We start from the raw sequence: 21,775 nt of genomic DNA, 5'->3' as shown, positions 1-21,775 counted from the left end.
TTAAAGCACGGCTTCACGCATCTGGCTAGCTTCACACTAGAACGAACTACCACTTATTCAGAATAGCTACAGCAGGCGGGCAGGTGAGATCATAAACATTCCGACACTCAACACGCGAGCCCTGGAGGCGCCGTCACCCGTCAGATACAATACCACAATACGTAGTAATCAAACAACTCGCTGCCCAACGGTGAGGTGATCCTGAGCCGGGGCTTTTATCTCTTCTGCGCGTTGCCCCTCCCAGCGTTAGACCCAACGTCATTGAGCAGGACCCTGGCTTGTGGTTGGGAGACACCGAGACTGCCAGTCCTTACTCCTCCATAGCTCCATTCTGTGCACGTCGAACCCCGCAAACCGCAGCCTCCCATCAATGCGCCTCTCCGATCATAGTCTGACTGCCGACACCGACTGAGACCTGCAGCTGCCTGCGAAAACTCATAAGCTGCTCGACTGCGCCGCCTCCTCACCTCACTAATACCTTCTCACCATGGCAAACAACTCCATCACGGCAGGTGCGCCTAGAGAAACGCCGAACGACGGCACTGGTATGCGCTCCGCCCTCTCTTCAGATCCACTGTCTAACATTGATAGGCTTGGTGCAACTCGACCCTTGGCTGGGACCTTTCAAGGACTCTCTTCGCAGCAGATACAGCAAAGCACAACAGTGGATCAAGACAATTGACGAGACCGAAGGGGGCCTGGAGAAGTTCTCGAAGGTACGGTTCCGTCGTTTAGCCTCTCCGCGCGCCAAATCTAATACATCCGAAAGGGGTTCGAGAAGTTTGGGTTCAACGTTCGAGATAACGGAGACGTGGTCTACCGGGAATGGGCACCTAATGCTCTAAGGGCGTACTTGATCGGAGATTTCAGTAGGAGCCATCCCTTCAGACCTTGAGGACATGGGCTGATCATGATATCACCAGACAATTGGAATCGAGATGCCACACCGATGGCAAAAGACAACTTCGGCGTCTGGGAGGTCACGATACCTGGGAAAGATGGCCAGGCTACCATTCCTCATGATTCAAAGCTCAAGGTAAGCCTGCTCGGCCTTATCGTATCATCTGCGATAACCTAACCAAAAGTCCAGATCTCATTAGTGGTGCCTAACGATCATGCTCGGCAAGAACGAATTCCAGCTTGGATCAAACGGGTCACACAAGACTTGAGTGTATCGCCTGTGTACGATGCGAGATTTTGGAATCCACCAAAGGAGCAGGCATATGTCTTCAAGCACCCCAGGCCTCCAAAGCCGCTCAGCGCCCGAATCTACGAAGCCCATGTTGGCATTTCCTCTCCGGAACCAAAAGTTGCAACATACAAGGAATTCACAAAAAATATCCTCCCCCGCATCAAGCACTTGGGATACAACACAATTCAGTTGATGGCGATCATGGAGCATGCCTACTATGCCAGCTTTGGATATCAGATCAACAGCTTCTTCGCGGCAAGCAGCCGATACGGACTACCAGATGATCTGAAGGAGCTTGTTGACACTGCGCACGGCATGGGGATCACCGTCTTGCTGGACGTAGTCCACAGCCATGCCTCCAAAAACGTCTTGGATGGTTTGAACATGTTCGACAACAGCGATCATCTGTACTTCCATGAGGGTGCGAAAGGAAGACATGAACTTTGGGATAGCCGGCTATTCAACTACGGCAGTCATGAAGTGTTAAGGTTTCTTCTCAGCAACTTGAGGTTCTGGATGGATGAATACAATTTCGATGGGTTCAGATTTGATGGCGTGACGAGCATGATCTATCTCCATCACGGCATTGGAACGTAAGTGAATTCCAGTTCTTATCAGTGGGTATTGCTAACATGTTACAGTGGTTTCTCGGGTGGCTACCATGAGTACTTCGGCCCTGGAGTCGATGAAGAGGGCGTCGTCTATCTAATGCTGGCCAACGAATTGCTCCACACGCTGTATCCTAGCGTCATCACCATCGCCGAAGACGTTTCTGGAATGCCAGGGCTATGCAATCCGCTATCACTCGGTGGTGTTGGATTTGACTATAGACTGGCCATGGCGATACCAGACCTGTATATCAAATGGCTCAAAGAGAAGCAAGATATTGACTGGGACATGGGAAATCTCGCCTTCACCTTGACGAACCGTAGACACGGCGAAAAGACAATTGCGTATGCTGAGAGTCACGATCAAGCGTAAGTTTTCTTATCCTCTAGTTTGACAAGTGCTTACAATGTCCAGGCTCGTCGGTGACAAATCTTTACTCATGTGGCTTTGTGACGCCCAGATGTATACCAACATGTCAGTTCTGTCGGAACTCACACCTGTAATCGATCGTGGCCTTTCACTTCACAAGATGATTCGCCTCATCACGCACGGTCTTGGAGGCGAAGGCTATCTGAACTTTGAAGGCAACGAGTTCGGCCATCCAGAATGGCTGGACTTCCCAAGAGCAGGCAACAACAACAGCTTCCACTACGCACGCCGACAATTCAACCTCGTAGACGACCAGTTGCTACGCTACAGATTCCTCAACGAGTTTGATAGCAAGATGCAGTGGACGGAGGAGAAGTACGGCTGGTTGCACTCGGACCAAGCGTACGTGAGCTTGAAGAACGAAAGCGACAAGGTCATTGTGTTCGAGCGGGCGGGCCTGCTCTGGATCTTCAACTTCCACCCATCCACCAGCTTCACAGACTACCGCGTTGGCGTAGAGCAGGAGGGCACGTATCGCATCGTGCTTAGCTCAGACAGCAAGGCATTTGGTGGACATGGGAATATTGATGAGAGCACGCGATTCTTCACGACGCCTTTTGGGTGGAACGGGAGGAAGAATTTCTTGCAGGTTTACATTCCGACGAGGACAGCAATTGTAAGTCTCTCTATTCATGACTCCTGCAAGAGGAGTATGCTAACTGCTGCAGGTCCTTGCCTTGGAGTCCACTTTGTGAGCTGGACGCCGTTGTTAATGTTCTTTGGTCTTTTCGAGATGTGATGTGGATAATTTGAGGGACTGCACTGGGAACACCATAATAGTTACCTTCTTTTCGACTCCTTAGACTTATGAATGAAGCCTTTTTGCTATTCACGCGATGAAATTCTTTACATTTAAGTGAATGATGCAAATTTGAGAGCTGACATCAAAACTGGCCGAAACTACGAGGGCCATCAGACTCTTGTATCATCTCGTTACGCCTCTTTGATGGCGAGTATAGCAGTAGTTCAAACTGTCATAATCGGATCCTCTTCAAAATTGTATAAATGAGTTGGGGCTCCCCATGCATTGGTAAACAGGTGTAGAAAGTGACAAACAACAACACACGATCATGAAAATGAAAATGCAACCAGTCAGGATGCATGTTGAGATGCGACTCGACTCTAACTGTGCCCGTGTTACTCAAGGGATGATGCATTGGTCTATGCACATCATTCTGCAGCTGCTTGGGGTGCTTTCAGACATCTTTGCAAATCTGGATGCTGCTTAGGTAGAACGTTTTGACAACCCGGGAGCCTCACCGAGCCACTTCAAGCAGCATTATCTATGCTGCAAACAGGTGCTATTGTTCTACAACATTCAATTTAAATCTTCTCAAAAGCTTTGACGAGCTTGAGAGTTGTCGCTCTGATGGTCTCGTCCAAGCTTGGCCTAGCGTGGTGCCCGGCCGTTGTCGCCCGTCTTTGCCGCAACTGCCTTCTTCCCGAATCTCCTCGACAGCTCTTCATCAACACATCCACCCATCTCCACTCCCACCCACACGCCTTCCGACATCTCCCACAATGCTTAAGAGGTAAGCTGCATCCTCTGCGGCCTCAATTGAGTGTCTTCCAGAGCTAACTTCGCCCTTTCGCAGCGGCTTCCAGAGGTCGCTACGAGCCTCCTTCCGCCGCCAGGCTGTGGCCCAGCGCTTCTCGCCCATCACCCGCAGCTTTGCGCCTGCCCTGAGTGCGAGGTTCGCCAGCACTGATGCCGTCAAGGATGGCAAGATCCATCAGGTCATCGGTGCCGTCGTCGACGGTACGTGAACAGAATTTTCAAACCAACCTGGCCCGGCAATGAAGCTCTTGCCCAGCCGTTGGCCATCAGAGATCGAAGAGAGAGCTGACAATCCATTGCTGCAGTGAAATTCGACACCGACACTCTACCGCCTATCCTTAATGCGTTGTCGACGGACAATGGTGGACAGAAGCTCATCCTCGAGGTCGCGGTAAGCCAATGGATGGACCAACAACACGGTACAGCATCGCTAAACGGTTGATAGCAACATTTGGGTGAGAATGTCGTCCGGTGTATTGCTATGGACGGTAAGCTTTCCGATGAGTCCGTGGCTATTCTACGATACTAATTGCGCCCATCCTCCAGGTACCGAAGGTCTCGTCCGTGGCGCTACCGCCACCGATACTGGCAACCCTATCATGATTCCCGTCGGCCCCGGTACGCTTGGTCGCATCATGAACGTCACTGGCGACCCAATCGACGAGCGAGGCCCGATCAAGCACACCAAGAAGCTCCCCATCCACGCCGATCCCCCAACATTCGTTGAGCAAGCAACCTCCGCCGAGGTTCTCGTCACTGGTATCAAGGTCGTCGATCTGCTGGCTCCCTACGCTCGTGGTGGAAAGATTGGTCTTTTCGGAGGTGCCGGTGTCGGAAAGACTGTGTTCATTCAGGAGTTGATTGTAAGTTTGGAGTCGCATTGCGGATGTGCGAGGACTAATAACATCGCAGAACAACATCGCAAAGGCTCACGGTGGTTTCTCCGTGTTCACTGGTGTCGGAGAGCGAACCCGTGAGGGTAACGATCTGTACCATGAAATGCAAGAGACTTCCGTCATTCAGCTTGATGGCGAGTCCAAGGTCGCCCTGGTGTTCGGTCAGATGAACGAGCCCCCCGGAGCTCGCGCTCGTGTTGCTCTTACTGGTTTGACTGTTGCCGAGTACTTCCGTGACGAGGAGGGCCAGGATGGTACGTCGCAAGAAAGCCGAAATCGAGAAAGTCTTGGCTAATATAATTTAGTGCTTCTCTTTATCGACAACATCTTCCGTTTCACCCAGGCCGGTTCCGAGGTGTCTGCCCTGCTCGGTCGTATCCCATCTGCCGTCGGTTACCAACCCACTCTCGCCGTCGACATGGGTGCCATGCAGGAACGTATCACCACCACACACAAGGGATCTATCACTTCCGTGCAGGCCGTCTACGTGCCCGCTGACGATTTGACTGATCCTGCCCCGGCCACCACATTCGCCCATTTGGACGCCACCACCGTGTTGTCCCGTGGTATCTCCGAATTGGGTATCTACCCCGCCGTCGATCCTCTAGATTCCAAGTCTCGTATGTTGGATCCCCGTGTGGTTGGCGACGATCACTACGACACCGCCAGCAAGGTCCAGCAGATGCTCCAGGAGTACAAGTCGCTCCAGGACATCATCGCCATTTTGGGTATGGACGAGTTGTCGGAAGCGGATAAGTTGACCGTCGAGCGTGCCCGAAAGTTGCAGAGATTCTTGAGCCAGCCTTTCACTGTCGCTCAGGTCTTCACGGGCATCGAGGGTAAGCTGGTCGACTTGAAGGACACCATTTCGTCGTTCAAGGCTATCATGAACGGCGAGGGTGATGACCTGCCAGAAGGTATGTTGCACTGAACTTCTGTTCACGCCTCCACATCACTAATTCACCACGCAGGTGCTTTCTACATGGTCGGTGACTTCGCGTCAGCGCGGGCCAAGGGTGAGAAGATCCTTGCGGACCTCGAGAAGTCGTAGACGGATAAAGCACGCACCCTAAAATCTATGCCACGTCCCGGACTGAGCCATCACAATTCGAAGCGATCAAGGAAATCGGGGGAGGGGAAAAAGGCCTGCCTCTTGTGTGACAAACACCTACTTGTACAGAATTTTCCACTCAAAATTGGGGGGATGCACATGGGAAGGGAGGCTGGGGGATTTCTTTGAAAGTTTGAAGTGGGTTGTGGTGGCCGATGGTTTCGGGTTGTTGGTCTTGTAATCCTAACTCTTTAGCCTTTGGTGTGATTAAACTCTCGATTTGTCTGCTCTTGTCTGTTGTCTTGTCTTGTTGGGTGAGAATCCCTGAAACCGAAAGGTGCCTCTCTGTTTTTGTAGAAATGTTTAGTGTTCCTCCTCTTATTGATGTTGGAGCGATCAGGTGACTGTAACTGTGAGATTACTTCTGATGTCTGGCTAATTATGCCATGAGTTTTGCAAAAGCACTGGGATACAGACATTGAATCACGTTCCTAATACCCACCCTCAATCACGTTCCAAACACCCTCCCATCGGAACAATCATTCACCCGCTTCCGAAATCTCGACTGGTGAGGGGTATAAATCCGCGCTCCTCTGGTCTAAAGAATGGTCATGGAGGTTGGAGGAGAGTGGGATCAACCAAGAGGATTGAGCGTTATGATGGTGCGTTCAAAAACGGTATTGCTACCGTCCTGATGGGGAGTGAGTGTGGGTCAACTCATCTGCAACTTTGGTATGATGAGAGTGGGAGGGCGGAGGAGTAAAACCATTGAGGAGGCGCTACGCGTTGGATGCTGTGGAGGAAGGTGGTGATGGTGATGGGGGTCTTGGACAAGATTGATCGATGGACATGATAATAACGTTTTGGTGTTGTTTAGGAACAGTTCGTCAGGTTGCTATCAATCACTCGTCATGGGACTTGATAGTGGTGAGCAGCACTACTCTACTACCTCTCTTGCCGCCAGCCACTCCATTCGTCGTCGTCGTCGGTGTTTCGACTACCACATCGTCGTTGGTGTGCGGGTTTTTGGAGCAAACCCACACCATGATTCCACAGTTTGGCGAGCTTGATCCTCCCTCCGTCCTCCACATGCTGTTCTTTTCCTGCCGTTGTTTTGCAGCAAGAGATACCACGCCAAACGGCCATAGTGCTCTAATGATTGGGAGTTTGACCGCACCAAGCCAACGAACCATGTGGACCCCTTCACGCGGTTATTGCTGCCCAAGCTTTCCCCTTCCTTAGTCGAGAGTTAGAGACCGGGAGGTGCATGGTTTTATACTAGAACAAACAAGGGAGAAATTAGGTGCATGTGGGTTGCACGTTTCCTATCCCTAAGTCACGTTTACTAGAGTTTATATCACGTCTCTCTTACTTAAAGTCACGTTCCTTCTCCTCTACCTCCTACTCTACAATCTTAAACGTGATATCAACGTGCTCCCTGCACCTAGTTCCTTATTGCTCCGCAATACCTATAAAACCTCTCCTTACATCTACCTTTCTAACGTAGGCAGGTCTTTATGTTATCTCTTTAACACACGGCAGATTATGATTCAATAGGAAGTGGAAGTGCTTGCGAGTTCAACACCGCCTGATGGGAGGTGGTGTGCAAACGAGGGCGAACAGCTCCTTCATGGTGTTTGTTGGATGAACAGGCAATCAGCCACATACCATGGGGGCTTAAGCAACGGCGATGGAAGCATCGATATGGTTGTCGTGGGGGTAAAAGCGGAGGGCAATGCTGATGGTTATTAGTCTTTAGCGGTGTAGAGAGGTCGCATTGGCGGCTGGTGGTGGGTGGGAGTGTTGGAAGATGAAGGTGGAGAGGGGAGGGGGAGGTGACGGCCGAGGTGACGGCCGATATCTTTTATTGTTTGTGCTGAGCATTAGAACTAGAAGGAGATGGCGAGCTTGTTTCTTAGGGTTACAGATCGGGATTGCTGTGCTGCGGTGAAGCGTTGGAGGGCTTGTAAAATGTTTCAAGGCACCTCGGGGGTAACGAGAAGGAAGCGCTTCGGGATGAAAAGAACGTTGCATCGTGAATCAAAGCATGCCTCGACGTTGTCAATTCGCACTCATCTTGGGCCCAATCTCCGTGTCAGTAGCCTTAGGATTTAAGCTAGAGGCTGTACTTCACCATCACGCTTCTCAGTACCTCTCAGGGTACACGGAAGGCCACTTTGGGGTCAATTGGTACAAGTTCTTATGAAATTGACCGCGTGAACAGAACATTGGTTGGCTTTAGGTGACCCTACGCGTGGAATAAATGAGGGAAGCGTCTAGTAGCCTAAAATGGACTGATATCGTGATGAATCTGCATTGTTTTAGAGCAGCATTGGAATGAGCTTGATTGAGGAGGGAGTATCTAAAACCCGCATATCAGGAAGTCTTCCTTGTGACGTTGCGTGGTTATCAAATATGTGAAGGACTCCAAGGCGATTCGTGAGATACCAGCACGGAGGTCTTGTACCACACCCTTGAAATCGAACAAGCAAAGTTGCTAAGAATTCTGCACCTGTTTGATGCCATCGGAGGTGCCTCATACTCATACTTGACTATCATATCAATGGGAGTTCAAGTACTGAGCCCGTGGTCATCACAGCAAACCCTTCGCTAACCGCAACCGAGCCTCTCCGATCTCCAAGTCCAACCAACCTCACATCACCACCTGCCCAGCTCCCTCATCCACCACCCACGCCCCGAACCCACCAACGACAATGGTACCCTCCCTCCACCCTCCCCCTTCCACCTCTCACCCAATTGACCTCCTTCCAGTCACACCTCCCCCCGTCGCAGTTCACCGGCAGCGGCGGCCTGCAGCCGTGGTCCGTCCGCTCGAACTACCAAACCTACCGCTCACCATTCGGGCCAAAGTGCGTCTCCCCCAATGGACGCACCACTCAAACACGAAGAGAAGCACGAGCTGACCATGCCGCGTGCGCTGCAGATACAAGACCGCCTGGAACTTCCACGGCTTGACGGTCGGTCGGATGGCGCAGTTGTACGTCCACCCATCCAACCTCTAATCTTCCTACGAACCCCTTCTCCTCACTCGCGCGCGGATCACACTCTCGAGAAGATAAGAAGCTAACAATGGTGGTTGTGTAACAGCGGCTTCACCCTCGGCGCCTTCGGCGGCGTCGCCGGCTTCTTCGCGCTCTTCTTCTTCGGCGAGGTGCCCAAGGTGCGCAAGGATATCCTGCAGAAGATTCCGGGGCTGGGGGGCTACTGGGTCCGGGAGATTCCGCCAGAGGACAACCCGTTTTAGATGCGTGCAGTGCATGGAGGAGGGGGGCAAGCATGAGGAGACGCAGGGATTGGGCATTGTGTATCATAGAGATAGAGGGCTCGACTGCGTGTATAATATGAGAAGCGTTGCTGGGATATCGAGATTTGGTGATTGACTGGTTGTGTGGTTGTGATGTCGAATTTGAATTTGAGGTGATAGCTGAGATGTGGATTCGCGCAGTTCTTGTGTCAAAACATTTCACGGGATGCAGCTGGCAAGAGCATGATTTGTTTGCTCAAGGGGGCATATGTAGCTTAATACGATTGCAATGACTAACAAACCAGGAAGAAACCCCAGAGTACAAAGATACCGGAAGATAGGAAAGGAAAAAGAAGTAGTTGTGCTCGTTCCACGCCATTATCCGTAGCCTTAGAACAAAAGTCAGGATAAAGAAGCTCGGCGTGTCCTTGTAGTCTGTCGTGAGCAAATTTCTTCAACACTTCAACTTCCACCATACCTCCCCTCCTCTCCCCTCACCAGAATGTTCACCCTCGATCCCCAATCCAGCTCAGACAGAGGCTGCAAGACAAACCCGCGGAAAATCCAAGCTCAAAAAAGGGACAACCACCATCTAGCCATGCATAGAACAATTCGAGGGAATTTGACAGACGGTGCAATCGTGAGAACCCATCAGCATTAATATACCCCGCCCAAGCAAACACCCGCGCCCGAATGTGTATATCATCCACGACAATCTCCGTCTAACAGCAGCCGCCCGCCGACCCGCTCTGGACGCCCTGGCCCTGGCCGATGGGGACCGTAGGCTTGTTGTTGACGGTGTTGGTGCCCATGCGCTCCTTGATCTGTCGGGCCATGGTGAGGAAAGCTTGTTCGACGTTCGTGGCGCTCTTTGCGGAGGTCTCGAGGAAGGGGATTCCGAGGCTGTCGGCGAACTCCTATAAACCATATATTAGCCTCTCTTCTTCGCCTATACTCTTGGTGTATCCTTCCGCGTACCTTTGCCACTGTGTACTCCACGACCTTCTTGTCAGCCATATCGGACTTGTTGCCCACTAACAGCTTGTTAACGCCCTCAGTTGCGTAGCGGTCGATCTCCTGGAGCCACTGCTTCACGTTGTTGAACGAGTCCATATCGGTGACATCGTACACCACGCAGATTCCATGGGCACCGCGGTAGTAGGATGACGTGATGGTGCGGAAGCGCTCTTGCCCGGCGGTATCCCACTGTACGGCCGCAAGTCAGTACACACAGCTAGGCAGATATGTTTGGAGGTGACTAACGATTTGTAGCTTGACAGTCTTGCCGTCGAGTTCGATAGTGCGGATTTTCTATTCTCGTGTTAGCCGCATCTTAGGCTGACTGGTCCGTATGCTCGTCCGGGATGCAACGTACGAAGTCAACGCCGATGGTGGAGATGTAGCTCTCCGTGTAGGTGTCGTCGGCGAACCGAAGGAGCAGGCAGGACTTTCCTACACCGGAGTCGCCGATGAGGAGGAGCTTGAAGAGGTAGTCATATCTGGGAGCGGGAGGCAGTCAGCATGGGATTTGCGTCGAGACTCGTAGGTCATCGATTTTGGCTGCCGAGATTGCTTTCGGGGTAACTCTACAGAAGGAGGCGTTAGTACGAATACTTATCTCGTAAGTTCACTTAGCTCCCACTGGGGAGGCAGAAGGCGGACGAGGATCGAAGGGTACGTACTACTCGGGATTCATGATGGCGGTGGTATGTCTAGGAGAGCTGGTAGAAGTGGAGTGTCAGTACGTCCTGGGGGGAGGTATTTGAGCAAGGTGGTGGGCGGTGGGTGCGGTGAGGATGGTGCTGTTCAGGTGGACGTTGTCGCTGGGCGAAGACGTCGTGAGCGATCGATAATACGCCTATTTAGTGGCGTCGCTTAATTACGGTACCAAGCCTTGGTATTGCGGTAACGATCGGCCGAGTTGGGAAAGAGGCAGGTGATACGCCAGTCAGATTCACTCGGGCAGCGAAGATTGTCTCGAAGGCTCGGTACTTACGTAGCCGACTCGTTGGATACGTACAGATGAATGCTCACAGGACTTAGACTGCAGTGACTTTAACACACGTATCATCTGCAGTTGACAATGTAGAGCACGGGAGTCCTAAGTCATAGGCTCAAGAAGATACGCGTCACGGACACCCTTATTTTCTTTAATGAATGCGTGAATCTGCCTTAAACCCTACACAAGTCACGAGACACAAGTCATTCACGCCCTCGCTAGGCTGCGCTGCTATTCGAGAAGAGTTTGTTTGTACCTGTGCCTATCTTCAAGTCGCCGTTCAATCAGGCGACTCGACACTATCATACATCGCATTAAGAGGCGCCATAAGCAGAACAATAACCCGGCGCTGACGAGATGCGTTAATCCAGCATCCCGTGCTCCAACAAACCAACCGATCCTTTTGTACCGTCAACTCCATACACATCCAAATAAGCCCATCTACATCACCTTGTTGAAGGCGGGAATGAGGGTCTGGGCGAGCCAGAAAGAGAACACTAGCTTCGGTCCGGTCATGAGAAGCTTCGGCGTCAGACCCTTGAAAAAGCTAGAGAATCCTTCGTTCTTCATCATATTGGATACGATCCTGAATCCACTCTCGGGGTTCTCGAAGTTCCTGTTCTGAATTCGAGTTTTGATGACATCGAGGGGCGCAGACACAAGGAGTGACGCACTGGCACCAGCGATGGAGGCGACGAAATTCTGGCTCCACGATGCGGCGTTGTAGTCCGTCAATTTGTAGTAGTACTGCTTAGCAGCGGCCGAACCTCCGAACAGCTATAGCAATATTAGACAGACTCTCCGATAAGATCTTTGGTATTAACTTACAGCGAATGAGCCCGGGGCATTGCGAGCAGCAGTCCATCCCCAGCCTCGGTAGAGACCGAATCCCTCGTCTTTGATGATCGCGATGAGTCCTCGGCCCCTGAATGCCTCTGGGTTGGTCTGGCGCTTGATCTTCAGAACGTCGAGGGGCAGGAGAACAATCTCTCCGATACCAATTAGACTGGTGTCCTGTTAATGCTGCATTCAATGTGCCGGTATAATGCAACGTACCTTCCGGCTGTGGCGTGCATTATAGCCTTTCCATTACCCTTCCCAAACGCAGCATCGAATTCATTGCCGTGGTTCTTCGCTAGATAATCCCGAACGAAAGGCTGGCCTCCGTATTTGTACACCCGTTGTAGCACCTAGGGCTAGTCAATGCCGGTCCTTTCCTGTGTGCATTTCAGGGCATCGAACCTTATAAGCAGCTGCGTAGCCGAGACCGGGAAATAGCGACAAGAATCGGCTTGGAACTGATGCGCTAGCCTTGTCCTTGAATATGATTGTGTTGAGTTGCGCCGCGGAGGTGACCTAGGAAAGATAAAGGGTCAGTCTTGGACTTGAGCAGAGAGCTTTTCATATGCAAATACCTTGCCGTAGTTGCTCATGAGACGCTTTGCCGTTGTGTCCACCTGAAAGCCCAGTTGTCAGAAGATGGGCGACGTGAGAGTCCTCAACGTGAAAGTACCGGATGAAAGACCATCAACTCCGCAATACCAGCGCATCCTGAACATGTTAGCGGGATCCAGCAGAAAGCTTTTACTGGGTCGTACCCGCTCCTAAGACTCGAGCCGGAGTCGATTCCTTCTTGTACTCCTTCGCTGAGGAGTTTTTGGCGACAGTTTCAGCGGCCTTGGAGGCAACGTCTTTCGGGGAAGGGCTCATGGTGACTTTTGGGACCGCCGAGGATTACCGTGGAACACTGGAGGATTGCGAAGGTTGAGAAATAACAGTAGTGGGAATTGGAGATAAAGAAGGACTGCTCGGGCGTCCCAATGGCCGGGATTACGGTGGAGATGGATTGTACTTTGCTGTCCACGCGCCGCGAAAGCTAGAGACGACTTTTTTGTGGTCCGTGTGGTCCGTGTGCATGGTGTCATTTTATCCTGGGTCCTTCTTGCATCGAGTCCATCGACGCAATTTTCACAATTGATCGTGCGAGTAGCCCAATGCCTCAAGTAGTCTTTTGGGCAGCTATCGAGTCTCTCACTGGACAAAAGCATATGAATCATGTTGCTCCTTGCACTATCAGTTTTGGCAACCAACTCCCTTCAGCGATTGCCGCTCTTTAGGTTCGCAATAGACACAAAACAATGGCACACATGTGAACGAACTATGTCAAAACATCCGCTTTGCAGAGTGTGCAGGGTAGTAGTCACACATTCATGAATCTTTCAGGCGTGTTCCAGTATCTTAAGCCCAACAAGTGAGGATCAACACTTCTAACTTTGAGTGTGCCGCCTACGCACCGTATTCACATTTTCCTCTGGACCTTTAAATTTTGAGAGCTTTAAACAGTACAACCTTTACCCATCAAATTCTCGGACACGAAGACTCCTGCCCTCTTCCCCATATTTTTGCCAATATCATCGATGCCCACTACTCAAGTCGAATCTCACCATAACCATCCCGAAGCCCTTTTTCCGGCCAATCGCGTCTTCTACCAAAATTTCTATCGTGACTGCCCTCGAATCGCGATTAGAAGCTAGGCCGCTCAAGCTCTCTGTAATCAGAACGTCATCCAGGATTGTAGTATTTTCTCCAGTTGTGTTCCTCCTTGAACCCAAGAATCTCTCTGATCTTCCGATTGCTCAATGGCGCTTCCCACTCCTCCATTTCTCGCATGATGGGCGTATTTGGACAAAACTGTGCCAGCAGTGCCTTTGTCGGGATCTTGGTGGTAATAGTATCGTTCGTCGCGTTGAACACCTGGAATCCTAGCCCATCTTTCTGTACACAAAGATCGCAAATTTGCCCCAGATCTCTAGCATCGATGTACGACCAAGCATTCCTCTTCCTGCACGCGGGGTCATTGACGTACTTCGGGAAGTCCCGTGCGTACTCGTGTGGCTCGACGACGTTCCCGATTCGGAGAGCGTAGATGTCGACATCGAATCGTCTTGCAAATCCTCTCGCGGTTCGTTCACCGCAGAGCTTGGAGATGGCGTATGTGTCCATTGGGTTGACGTCAATGTAGTCTTCGTCCAGGGGGAAAGACTGGTATTCGAGGTCACCCTGACCAAAGCATACTTCGTAAGTGGTCTCACTGCTAGCGATGATGATCTTTTTAACGCCTAGCTTGCATGCAGCTTCGATTACGTTGTAAGTAGAAACTACATTTCCCTTGAAGCTGGGGCGTTGCATTAGCGGAGTCTTTCAGTTGATATATCCTGAAATTTACCATTCATTGTCCGGGACTAGCATATTCCGGGCATAAGCTGCAAAGTGAATGACAGCATCAGGCGGGCATGGAGGAGTTGGGCCCTCGTAGCCAGCGAAGTTAAAATGCGTAGTGAGAGCATTGAAAACTTGACCACTGTCTGTAAGATCTGTCTTCAGAGTGAAGACTTTAGGATCTTCGAAGGGAACAAGATCCAGGTTGAGGATTTCATAGCCTCGTTTGATCAGTTCCGGGATGACGTGTCTCCCAGCTTTACCTGACCCTCCAGTGAACATAATGCGCTTTCCGTTTGAAGGAATGCTGTCGGTCTGCATTGCTCGTGGAGTGTCTTCGGTCTCAGACTTAGGATTGTAGTCTGTGTTTTCGATTTTTGCAAATAAACAGTTTCCAGGAGCGTCAGGACGGTTCGTGTCTGACTTCCTAGAAAGACGTGTTATGGGTTATCCCTGAAGACGTAGTCTAGGAGACGTTCTATAGTTGATGATGTATTTTAATAAATGCCTTGGCGGACAACGTCATCCATGGATTGAAGCCGCGGCCGTGCTTGATGAATGTGTATGCTTTTGTGCCGCTGTCTGAAGCGCCTCAATGAACTTTCACAATTTGGGTTCAGGCATGGTTCCAGTGGCTTGAACAATCGGCCAGTCTTCCAGGCCACCTCAGACGGCGCGGGCCTTTGATGCCAAGAGTCGCGGCGTTTGTTTTTCGAAACCAACAAACCGACAAGCTGCATGCACAATCCTCAGAAACGTCATCTACAGCTTCTACCAACATAGTCACTTACACTCTCTGCATATTCATGATTGAGAAGGCTTACAGATGACCGCCGGGCTGATGCGGAGGCTCTCATCATCAACCAGAACACGCGCGCACCGAATCAGCGTGAGGAACTGGGCACTCACACCACTGAGACAGCCCCAGAGGACTCTCGCCAACATCAAAGATACTTCCGAGTCGAAGACATGGTTCACGAGCAATTCCCCTCGCTTCGGCCCCCCAGATCTTGGTGGCAATGATCATACCCCTCCAGACGAGCGGACGTTGAAGCTTGGGAAAAGTAAAACATTTGCCGCATAGCTTTTGACGGACTTATGCTAACCGATTTATAAAGCTATACGAGTTCTACACGATCGCCTTCCCACTCTCCTCGCCTCTCCGCTTCCGCAAGAAATACTCTCCCCGCAGATATCACTCCATCTATTTCCGTCCACCCATCCACACCTACCCACTGTGAGGGGGAAGATTCCATACACAACTGCGCTATGGACAGCGCCAGTGGCATGGGGCAGAGTTCCTATAATAGGAAATGTCAAGCTCATAATCCTCTCTGAGCGGATGGTCCAAAATGGCGGCACATTCACAGAAGCAGATATGCGCCACGAGAAGCTAATTGTGCGCTGGAAGACATGTGGAAAAAGTAAGGGCGCGCAAACCGGGGGATTGTATCGTGGGATCGGAGCTAGTGAGCAGGTTGACAAGATTACAGAGTTTCTAGGTGGCGCTGCGCGAAAAGACGAGGAGTTTTGCGGGCTCTTTATATTCGAGTTTGACGAGGAAGGCAGGATATCGAGCCATACTATTGAGCATGCGGAAGAGGGTGGAAGCTGGGACAAGACTACGAGAGTGATCAGTGTCACAGATTGGCTACTGGGGCGGGCGTGGGGCAAGAAGTCAGAGGATGGGACGCCAGGACTGGCTATGGCTCAGGAACAGAGAGATGATATCGATCAGCACCGGAGGCGGTGATGAATGTACAGTATGAAGGCAGAGTTTGGTTCGACTCTCCACTGCATGGGGGCTGGAAAAGGCGTCTGGGGCGGGATCGGGAGGTTCTTCTTGTACTGCTACTGGCTGGTCTTCCCCAGACTCCTCTTACCAAGGTACATTTTGGTTTTCTAGGCACGAAACGAACCCAATCATGTATTATACCAGACCTTATAGAGCACTCATCTCTGGCTGCTGAGTAACTTTACTGCCACGTCTTCACGTGCAATTACTTCTGCAGCTCTTGATACTCGCCAGCGTCGTCCCGGCCTCCCATGTCGAAGGGAGGGTTCATGGATACTCCTAGGACTACAAATGCGAAAGGTTCCTATTGCATCCGAACGGCGCACTGCGTCAACAAGGATCCAGATGTGGTCGCTGCACCCCACGGGGGATGGCAATCATGGCGTCTCCGCATTCGACGGCGTGATGGGCATGACAGATGCCGCTGCGGCTACGATTGGAGCTGTGAAACGCAATGCATCGCCCATCCGACGCAGTCCCATCACGTGCGCTGAGAAAAGAGGTGGCCGGCGGTGATTGGCCCAGCGCCTAGTGTCATTTGCTGCGTGATGAAGCACACTCCTCTCTCCACCTCCAGCTGTCCCGACCTCCCTCATTTTGACGACAGCCGCTGCGCTGCTCATCCTCCTCTATCCGATTCTCCAAACCGCGGCCGATATCAGAGTGCTGGCAGCCGTCTCCTAGCTTGCCGCCGTCCGCCGCCCGCCAGCTCCTCCACGTCCATTACACAGCATTGGCCAAGCTCCAGCCCCATTGCATGCTTCGACGTCTCGGGCGAGTACCGCAGCCTGCCCACCACAATCATGTCCGACACCCCCGGATCAGACCTGAGTGCGTATTCCGCTGCTGCATCGCTCCATGACGCTCCCGCTAACCGCTATGCGCCTGCTTCCAGACCATCCGATCCTCAACCTCACCCCGGAAGAGACCCGAGTCTTCAAGCAGCTGTTTGCCCAAGCTGATACCGAGAAGCTGGGTGTTGTCACCGGCGAGGTCGCCGTCAAGTTCTTCGAGCGCACGAAGCTTGCGCCGGCCATCCTGGGGGAGATATGGCAGATAGCAGACACTGAGAATCGAGGTCTATTGACTTCCTCGGGCTTCTGCATGGTCCTTCGCTTGATCGGCCATTACCAGGCTGGGAGGGACCCAACACCAGAGCTCGCTTTCAGACGTGAGTATGGCCCTCTGAAAATTGACCTTGCCTAATAAAAAACAGCTGGACCTCTACCCAAGTTCGATGGCTTGACCCTCCCTACGCTACCGAATCCCCCAGCAGCTTTCCCTGCGCCTCCAGCTGGCATCCAACCTCAGATGAGCGGAGGCCCTATCCGTGTACCTCCCCTTCCACCAGTGAAGGCTGCCGAATATGCCGCGTTATTCGAGCAGTCGGGCGCCCAAGGCGGAATCCTTCCAGGTATATGATACACACATTTGGTTTCCCATTGCCCATACTAATTACGGGACCACAGGCGAGACGGCCAAAAACATCTTCGAGAAGGCTAAACTACCAAACGAGATTCTAGGCCGTATATGGAACCTGGCGGACACGGAGCAACGCGGCGCGCTTGGGGTAACTGAATTCATCATCGCCATGCATTTGCTGGCGTCGTATAAAACAGGTGCTCTCAAGGCACTGCCGACGAATCTTCCGGCTGGCCTTTACGAAGCTGCCTCTCGAAGAGGTCCAACGATTCCTCCCCCACCGCCAGGCCGACCGCGACCTGATGAATCTCTAGCAGGCATTCCACGCCAATTCAGTGGAGCACGGCAGCAACGTAATCAAAGCCCGATGACCGGAGCTCCCTACGGTACTCCGCCTCAATCTGTACATTCCACGGGTGGGGATTGGTTAATATCTATTCAAGAAAAGGCATCCTATGACAATTTGTTCAACAAGGTCGATACTGTTGGACGAGGGTTCATAACTGGAGAGCAGGCAGTGCAGTTCTTCAGCGATTCCGGACTGCCAGAGGACATCCTAGCCGCTATTTGGGATCTTGCAGACATCAACTCCGAGGGGCAGCTGAATAGGGACGAGTTTGCAGTGGCCATGTACCTCATCCGACAACAAAGGAAGCCCGGAATCAGCTTGCCCTCAGCTTTGCCCGCTAACTTGGTACCTCCTAGTATGCGCAACCAAATTCGACCTCCGGGTCAACCGACGGCGCCCGCTTTTGATAATGCTGCTCACTCTTCTAATCTGCCAAAGTCCGCTGCCGAGGACCTCTTTGGCCTTGATGCGTTCACATCTCCGCCTCCGATCCAAACCCAGCAATCAACTGGCGGTTCTAATACTTTTAACAAGCCATTCGAGGCGGATCCGTTTGGCAGCAAGCCGACTTCTCCATCATCACCTCAAACTTTCCAGCCTTCGCCCCGGAATCCTGCGTCGACGTTCAAGCCATTCATTCCGTCTTCCTCGTTTGGGCAGTCCCTCGCGACCCACTCGACAGGTGCATCGGGGAGCTCGAACTTGGCCCAACCTCGAGGCAATCAATCGCACCAACCATCAGCAATGGATGATTTGCTTGGCGACAATGACCCAGAAATTAGTAAGAAGTTGACGCAAGAGACCACAGAGCTCGCGAACATGTCGAACCAAATCGGAACCCTGAGGACTCAAATGCAGGAAGTTCAAAGCAAGAAGACCACGACCGAGAACGACATCAACAGCGCAAGCACTCAGAAACGTGACCTGGAAATCCGCCTTTCGCAATTCAGGAGCCAGTATGAACAGGAAGTCAAGGCCGTCAAAGCATTGGAAGAACGTCTGACTGCCTCTCGCAACGAAACACGAAAATTGCAGCAGGATTATGCTATGATCGAGGGAACCTACCAGGACTTGCAGAACCAGCACCGCCAGGTCGCAACTGCTTTAGACGCTGATCAGCGTGAAAACGCTAATCTCAAGGAGAGAATCCGGCAAGTCAATGGTGAAATCAGCCAGCTTCGACCTCAGCTTGAGAAGATGCGAACCGATGCGCGGCAGCAGAAGGGAATGGTGTCGATCAACAAGAAGCAATTGTCTACCAATGAGGGCGAGCGGGATAAGGTCAAGTCTGAGATGAACGACCTGACGAAGGCTGCACAGGAAGCTTACCGAAGTCCTCAACCCGCGCCCCAGGAGCAACGATCCAACGTTGTCAGCCCAGCTGCATCTGTAGCGAGCCAGAACACCAATCCGTTCTTCAGGAAGCCTCCCCAGCCTACTGAAAACGCAATGTCTCCATCTGGCTTCACTCGCACACAATCGAAACCCAGCAAAGACTTCGACAATGTCTTCGGTCCCTCCTTTGCTGCCTCTCCCTCGATTGCTGCTCCGCCACAAACGTCTTTCCGTCAGGATAGCCAAAGCAACGTTCCGACGTTCTCTGCGCCTTCTGGGCAGTCTGTGCGTTCCTCAGAAGGCCCCGATGTACCAACGCCCTCCACTTCGCCACCACTTTCCGCCTACCAGGAATCGCCACGGGCTGGCGAGCCACCTGCACCGCCAGAGTCTCGCCAATTTGCGTCTAGTTTTTTGCCTCTCCGTGACGGAGTGCCGAGGTCTGATTCGTTTAGTTCCTCGGTCAAGGTTTCAGCTCCTGCGAGCAGATATGGTGGTCCGGCTGGCAACGAAACACCAACTATCGCAAGCGGGTCCCCTTCGGCAACCCCTGTGCAAGAGAAGGGCCTTGAGAGGACAGACACATCTAAGACGGAGACGAACACCTATGGATCAGTCGGGCAATCTCTGTTCCAAGACCACAACTTCACCGCCTCCCCTGCTGCAAGCGCCACGAGTGAGGGTGCCAGGTCGGGTGGAAAGCCGGAAGAACGCAAGGACACATACCAAAGCTTTGGGCAGCCCTCAGTGCAGAGAGATATCCCTGGGGCTTTCCCCGGCGACACGAACTCTCCTCTTCAAGCAGAGCCAACAGGCGAGAGCTCGTTTAGTGACCGAAGCAAGAATAGCAACCTGCAGCAAAGCCGTTCCGATCCATTCGCCCCGAATAAGGAACAACCTAAGGGCCCTGCCGCTGCAAAAGACGCTTTTGATGCCGCGTTCGCCGGCTTTGGAGGAGGATCACGTCAGTTTCAAGAGAAGCAGCACACTGGTTCATCGATCAACGGATCTGTGGATTCTGCGAACAAGTTCAATCAAGAATTCCCACCCATCGAAGACATTGGCCATGATGATGAGAGCGATAGCAATAGCGAGACAGGGTTTGCGGATAACTTTACGTCTGCGTCACCCCAGCAAAATCGCCAAAACCAAAATCAAGGATCTACTCAGTCCAGACCAAGCACAAGCGCGACTGGGGCTGATGCAGCCAACGACTTTTTCGGGTCGACTAGGCCGTCAGCTATCACTCAAGACTCCACAGCGACCCTACCTACCCCTGGCGCCCAGAAGTCTCCCCCAACGTACGACCAGACTATGGCTCCGTCGAGAAGCGGGACAAGAGATTCGAACCAATTCCCGCCTGAGTTTGGTGGTCTTCTTCCTTCCCGTACCGACCCTATTTCCTCTCCACCACAGCCTTCGCAGTCTCCGGAGAAGAGCTTTAGTAATCCTTCAGCCGGTGGGCAAGGAGGCGCGCTTTTCGGTGGCGGTTCTACCTCTAAGGCGACCTCATCTGCACCAACAACTGCGTTCTCTGCATCGCCACCCCCAGCTGACACACCAGTCTCAACCGTCCCATCCGATGCTTACCACTCTGCCACCTCTTACCCAAGTGGTGGTGACAACAAGGGCCCGTCACCCATCGCCCACCCTCCCCAGATCTCGAAGCCCTCTTTCAACGATGACTTTGATTCCGGCTTCGACGACCTGTCCGAAGCGAAAGAGGCGGACGACAAGACGGACGATGACTTCATGCTCGGCTCGCACCACCGCGACGGCCTGGACGAGTTCAATCCCGTCTTCGACTCCCCTGCGGCGTCCAAGTCTAACACGATGCAATCGCAACAAACGCCCACTGGTAAGCCGGGCCACAGCGGCGAGAACAGCTTCAGCGACTTCGAGCACCTCTCGCAGAGCTTTGGGCAAGCTGGATCGCAATCTCTATCCCAATCCCAACAAGCGCCTCAGCAACCCCAGGCCAAGCAAAGCCAGGACTGGGACGCCATCTTTTCGAGCCTCGACGCGCCACCGAACGAGAAGGCGCTCGGGCAAGGGGAGCAACCGGGCAAGTCCGTGTTTGACACGTTTGGTGTCGGCGCGGAGGACGCTTCGAGTTCTGGGGCGCAGTCCAAGCAGCCTCAGATGCCGCAGCTTGGGCGGGCGCTCAGCGCAGGTACTGAACACGACGATCCTATCTTGAAGAAGCTGACGGGTATGGGGTATCCCAGAGAGCAAGCACTAGGGGCGCTTGAGAAGTTTGACTATGACATCAATATGGTACGCAAAATTCCTCGCGGGCTGAACCGCCGTCTTATTTTTATGAGAAGCAGTCACTGACACAAGCGGTACAGGCGGCGGATTATCTGACCTCGGGTCAATGAAAAATGAGAGAGGGGCTGTGGGAAGGGGGGGGGGATTTTTAATGACGTGTTTTTGGCGGGTTGTTGTTTTGCGGAGAAATTTGTTGTAGCATACCTTGCCCTTCTTTTTTTCTTCTTATTTCCATAGCTCGTGAAGGACAGTTCTTGCACGGATGGCTTTCGTATCATGTCGTTCTTTGCGTCTCTTTCTTTTGTGAGAAGCGAGCTAGCGAAGCGATGGAAAGCGAGCATTTGGAACGGTCCTTTTTGCGTGCGTGAAGGAGACAGTGTTGTGA

The 21,775-nt window shown here is 52.3% G+C and overlaps 9 protein-coding genes across 9 annotated transcripts; 6 read left to right on the top strand and 3 right to left on the bottom strand.

The window, feature by feature from the left end:
* The first annotated feature begins 158 nt into the window (after positions 1–158).
* Positions 159–3,014, top strand: BDZ99DRAFT_461999 (glycoside hydrolase). The gene is made up of 8 exons (XM_033719739.1): positions 159–545; positions 592–716; positions 770–869; positions 924–1,036; positions 1,091–1,785; positions 1,834–2,169; positions 2,216–2,846; positions 2,899–3,014. The coding sequence occupies exons 1-8, from the start codon at positions 488–490 to the stop codon at positions 2,923–2,925; spliced, it is 2,085 nt and encodes a 694-aa protein (XP_033577601.1). The 5' UTR covers positions 159–487; the 3' UTR covers positions 2,926–3,014.
* A 737-nt stretch (positions 3,015–3,751) lies between these two features.
* On the top strand, positions 3,752–5,735 carry BDZ99DRAFT_519330 (ATP synthase F1, beta subunit; the record flags this gene model as incomplete). Its single annotated transcript, XM_033725405.1, has 8 exons — positions 3,752–3,762; positions 3,826–3,989; positions 4,094–4,179; positions 4,234–4,276; positions 4,335–4,651; positions 4,701–4,938; positions 4,990–5,601; positions 5,656–5,735. The coding sequence occupies 8 exons, from the start codon at positions 3,752–3,754 to the stop codon at positions 5,733–5,735; spliced, it is 1,551 nt and encodes a 516-aa protein (XP_033577600.1).
* Positions 5,736–6,396: 661 nt separating this feature from the next.
* On the top strand, positions 6,397–7,062 carry BDZ99DRAFT_286116 (uncharacterized protein). The gene has a single exon (XM_033714054.1). The coding sequence runs from the start codon at positions 6,579–6,581 to the stop codon at positions 6,975–6,977; it is 399 nt and encodes a 132-aa protein (XP_033577599.1). The 5' UTR covers positions 6,397–6,578; the 3' UTR covers positions 6,978–7,062.
* A 1,155-nt stretch (positions 7,063–8,217) lies between these two features.
* Positions 8,218–9,455, top strand: BDZ99DRAFT_441160 (uncharacterized protein). Its single transcript, XM_033717754.1, has 4 exons — positions 8,218–8,452; positions 8,508–8,605; positions 8,680–8,733; positions 8,844–9,455. The coding sequence occupies exons 1-4, from the start codon at positions 8,450–8,452 to the stop codon at positions 8,998–9,000; spliced, it is 312 nt and encodes a 103-aa protein (XP_033577598.1). The 5' UTR covers positions 8,218–8,449; the 3' UTR covers positions 9,001–9,455.
* BDZ99DRAFT_286275 (uncharacterized protein) lies at positions 9,412–10,924 on the bottom strand. Its single transcript, XM_033714055.1, has 5 exons — positions 10,686–10,924; positions 10,376–10,499; positions 10,264–10,311; positions 9,979–10,206; positions 9,412–9,917 (listed from the first exon to the last, which is right to left on the bottom strand). The coding sequence occupies exons 1-5, from the start codon at positions 10,694–10,696 to the stop codon at positions 9,723–9,725; spliced, it is 606 nt and encodes a 201-aa protein (XP_033577597.1). The 5' UTR covers positions 10,697–10,924; the 3' UTR covers positions 9,412–9,722.
* Positions 10,925–11,180: 256 nt separating this feature from the next.
* BDZ99DRAFT_461993 (guanine nucleotide transporter) lies at positions 11,181–12,881 on the bottom strand. The gene is made up of 7 exons (XM_033719738.1): positions 12,598–12,881; positions 12,513–12,550; positions 12,415–12,456; positions 12,242–12,355; positions 12,056–12,189; positions 11,828–12,005; positions 11,181–11,776 (listed from the first exon to the last, which is right to left on the bottom strand). The coding sequence occupies exons 1-7, from the start codon at positions 12,707–12,709 to the stop codon at positions 11,441–11,443; spliced, it is 954 nt and encodes a 317-aa protein (XP_033577596.1). The 5' UTR covers positions 12,710–12,881; the 3' UTR covers positions 11,181–11,440.
* Positions 12,882–13,219: 338 nt separating this feature from the next.
* Positions 13,220–14,843, bottom strand: BDZ99DRAFT_441150 (NAD(P)-binding protein). Its single transcript, XM_033717753.1, has 2 exons — positions 14,226–14,843; positions 13,220–14,174 (listed from the first exon to the last, which is right to left on the bottom strand). The coding sequence occupies exons 1-2, from the start codon at positions 14,537–14,539 to the stop codon at positions 13,562–13,564; spliced, it is 927 nt and encodes a 308-aa protein (XP_033577595.1). The 5' UTR covers positions 14,540–14,843; the 3' UTR covers positions 13,220–13,561.
* Positions 14,844–15,044: 201 nt separating this feature from the next.
* BDZ99DRAFT_560864 (uncharacterized protein) lies at positions 15,045–16,117 on the top strand (the record flags this gene model as incomplete). The annotated part of the gene is made up of 2 exons (XM_033727301.1): positions 15,045–15,282; positions 15,337–16,117. 2 exons carry the CDS (start codon positions 15,045–15,047, stop codon positions 15,969–15,971), a joined length of 873 nt encoding a protein of 290 aa, XP_033577594.1. The 3' UTR covers positions 15,972–16,117.
* A 699-nt stretch (positions 16,118–16,816) lies between these two features.
* BDZ99DRAFT_519325 (uncharacterized protein) lies at positions 16,817–21,500 on the top strand (the record flags this gene model as incomplete). Its single annotated transcript, XM_033725404.1, has 5 exons — positions 16,817–16,844; positions 16,909–17,184; positions 17,230–17,427; positions 17,483–21,396; positions 21,471–21,500. The coding sequence occupies 5 exons, from the start codon at positions 16,817–16,819 to the stop codon at positions 21,498–21,500; spliced, it is 4,446 nt and encodes a 1,481-aa protein (XP_033577593.1).
* Between the last annotated feature and the right edge of the window lie 275 nt (positions 21,501–21,775).

The sequence above is a fragment of the Mytilinidion resinicola genome (genome assembly GCF_010093595.1).
Source record: "Mytilinidion resinicola strain CBS 304.34 unplaced genomic scaffold BDZ99scaffold_8, whole genome shotgun sequence".
Lineage (NCBI taxonomy): Eukaryota > Fungi > Ascomycota > Dothideomycetes > Mytilinidiales > Mytilinidiaceae > Mytilinidion > Mytilinidion resinicola.
This window is presented reverse-complemented; position numbering and strand designations above follow the sequence as displayed.